Source organism: Charadrius vociferus, unplaced genomic scaffold (genome assembly GCF_000708025.1).
Source record: "Charadrius vociferus isolate BGI_N301 unplaced genomic scaffold, ASM70802v2 scaffold333, whole genome shotgun sequence".
Taxonomy (NCBI): domain Eukaryota; kingdom Metazoa; phylum Chordata; class Aves; order Charadriiformes; family Charadriidae; genus Charadrius; species Charadrius vociferus.
Genome location: NW_009647682.1, coordinates 213,171 through 215,519, shown reverse-complemented (window position 1 = coordinate 215,519; position 2,349 = coordinate 213,171). Strand labels below are relative to the sequence as shown.

At 56.5% G+C, this 2,349-nt stretch overlaps 1 protein-coding gene across 1 annotated transcript in view; it reads right to left on the bottom strand.

Annotated features, from left to right (window-relative positions):
• MYBPH (myosin binding protein H) overlaps positions 1-1,833 on the bottom strand; it is a 9,679-nt gene extending 7,846 nt beyond the window's left edge. The window contains exons 1-2 of the mRNA XM_009881336.1: positions 1,551-1,833; positions 1,176-1,310 (exon numbers count right to left, since the gene is read on the bottom strand). Of these exons, the coding sequence (XP_009879638.1) occupies positions 1,176-1,310; positions 1,551-1,833 (418 nt within the window). The remainder of the gene's footprint in view (positions 1-1,175; positions 1,311-1,550) is intronic.
• Positions 1,834-2,349: the final 516 nt, after the last annotated feature.

The following is a 2,349-nucleotide window of genomic DNA, read 5'->3' as shown; positions in this document are numbered from 1 at the left end:
TTCCCCTTCACTTACTCAAACCAGCCCTCACTCAAATATCACCATATTTTAGCCAACCAGCATCTTGAACCAGCCCAAATACAGTAGTCACGGAGCCCATGTGGTTATTACTGAATGACTAGACCTCTTCTGTCACCCAGCCAAGCCCAAAGCAAGCTAGGAAAGCATCCAAAACTATGACCTTTGGGTGGCTGTCAGCCAGCACCCTCCAGGAATGGCTGCATCTTTCCTTGTCCCATGCAAGGGCCTCCTCATGCATCCCATCCAACCATGGTTCCCTCCCCAATCCCAGCCCAAGAATGAAAGCCTTCCACAGCCAAGCATGTGTTGATGGTGCCTGCCACGAGCTAAACAGCCGAGGGTCATAGATCAAGTTTCCCAAGGCCCTTGGATCAGCTGGGTCTCCCAAACCACTCCAACCTCATGTAGCAACAAGCCCACCAGCCCCAGCCTCCCCTTGCAGATCCCCCCAGCCGCACAGATCATTCACTCTCACCCCAAACCCAAGCAGGGCTTCAAAAGAGTGCCCAAAACACAAGTCTTATCCACCTACCCCTTTCCAACAACCAGCAATGCAACTGGATAACCACAGATAATTGTTGTCACCCACCAGCCAACCTCCATCCACTGTGGCCATCCTCCTTCCAGGCATCTTGAGTCCCATCTCATTTGGACAGGGCTTGCCTTCTGATGCATACCAGCCCCTCTTGCACTGCCCAGAACCCTTTCCTCCTTCATCAGCCCACCTTATCCCATTTCCTTCTGCACTTCCTTTTGGGCAAACATGGGACCTCCTCCTGAGGTCTTGCATCACCATCCCAACCCTGGGTCTCTACAGAGCTGGAGTTCATCAGAGACCATCCTCAGTGGGTATGCTGGTCTCTCCTCCACCCTCTATCTGGACGCGGCAGTAACATTAAACCCAGTCCAGCCCACCCCCATCCCCTGCCAGCTAAAGACATCACTACTATCTGAAGCCAATGGGAAGAGTCTCTCCTCCATGGAAAAAAAAAAAACAAAAAACCAAAGACCACTTAAAATGAACCCGTTTGGGTAAAGAAAGGGAAATGGTGCCCTGGAGAAATGCCCTGCCGGGTTCTGGCCAGCTCCATCCCATGCCTCCACGGCAACACACCAGTTCTCCATGCTTACGAGGCAGGAAAGCCCAAGCCTACTTCCATCTTTGCAGATCTCCACCACGTATCCATCCAGGCCCGACCGGCCTGTCTGCTCCGGGGCTTTCCAGGTCAGCGTAACGGAGTTTTCACTCACTTCTTCCACGGTCAAGGACAAGGGGGAGCTGGGTGGCTCTGTAACAAACCCACAGTGATGAGGACAAGCTCTCGAGTACCGGGGCTGTTGGAGGGCAATCCCCCAGCCTCTGTGTTGGTCTTCAGCCCTCCCATCCTCCTAATCCCCCAGCCCTATCCCACTCCAAAAATATCCTTGATGACTTCATCCCTCCGTCCCTTCACCCTGGCACCCCCACATGCCCCCTTCCAGCCTCGCATATCTCCCCTCCCCACTGCAGTGTCCCATCCCGTTCTCACCTGCCTTTGGTTTCTCAGACTTAGGTTCAGGCGATGAGGCTTGGGGTTCAGCTGGGGGAGCTGGGGGACCTTCTTCAGAGGCTGGAGTCGCTTCTGCTGTGGGGACGGGAGCAGGCTCGTCTGTGGGGGCTGTGGGCTGCTCCGTGGCAGGGGGATGCTCAGGGACTGGGGGCTCTTCAGCAGCTGGGGCTGGTGCTGCTTCTTCCTTTGGGGTCAGTGCTGTCTCTTTCTCCGGAGCCACTGAAGCCGGGTCTGTGGCTGCAGGTGTGGTTTTGCCCGTCATCGCTTCAAAGCCTGGGGGCTGGAGAAGATGATGTTTTGGGGTGTGTGCTCTGGTATCTCCGCTCTGTTTTGGGGTCTCTGCTCCAGACCAAAGGTATCTCTTCCAGATTTGGGATCTCGACTCCGAAGCTGGGGTCTCTGCTCTGGACCAGGCGTCTCCACTCTGTACGGACAGTCTCTGCTCCGGGACGAGGGGAACCAGGTCACTGAGCCAGAACAGAGGCTGGGAGATTTTTATAGGCTTCGGCTGGAACTTGTCACCTCCCTGCAAACCAATCTGCCTGCGCAGGCGGGGGCCGCCAGGAATAGCCACCCGGGACCTGCACATTCAGCAGCACACCCCTACCCCCTCCTATGGGACTGCAGCATATGGTCCTGGCCCCCCCCCGCCATCCCCCCTGGGCTCGCACGGGACTGGGCGGGCTAGGGCCAGGTCACCTTTCTTTGGGGACATGGCTCCTGTCCCCAGCCCCAACACACCTCTACCTGAGGGCTTTCCAACCCCCTCCATGCCACC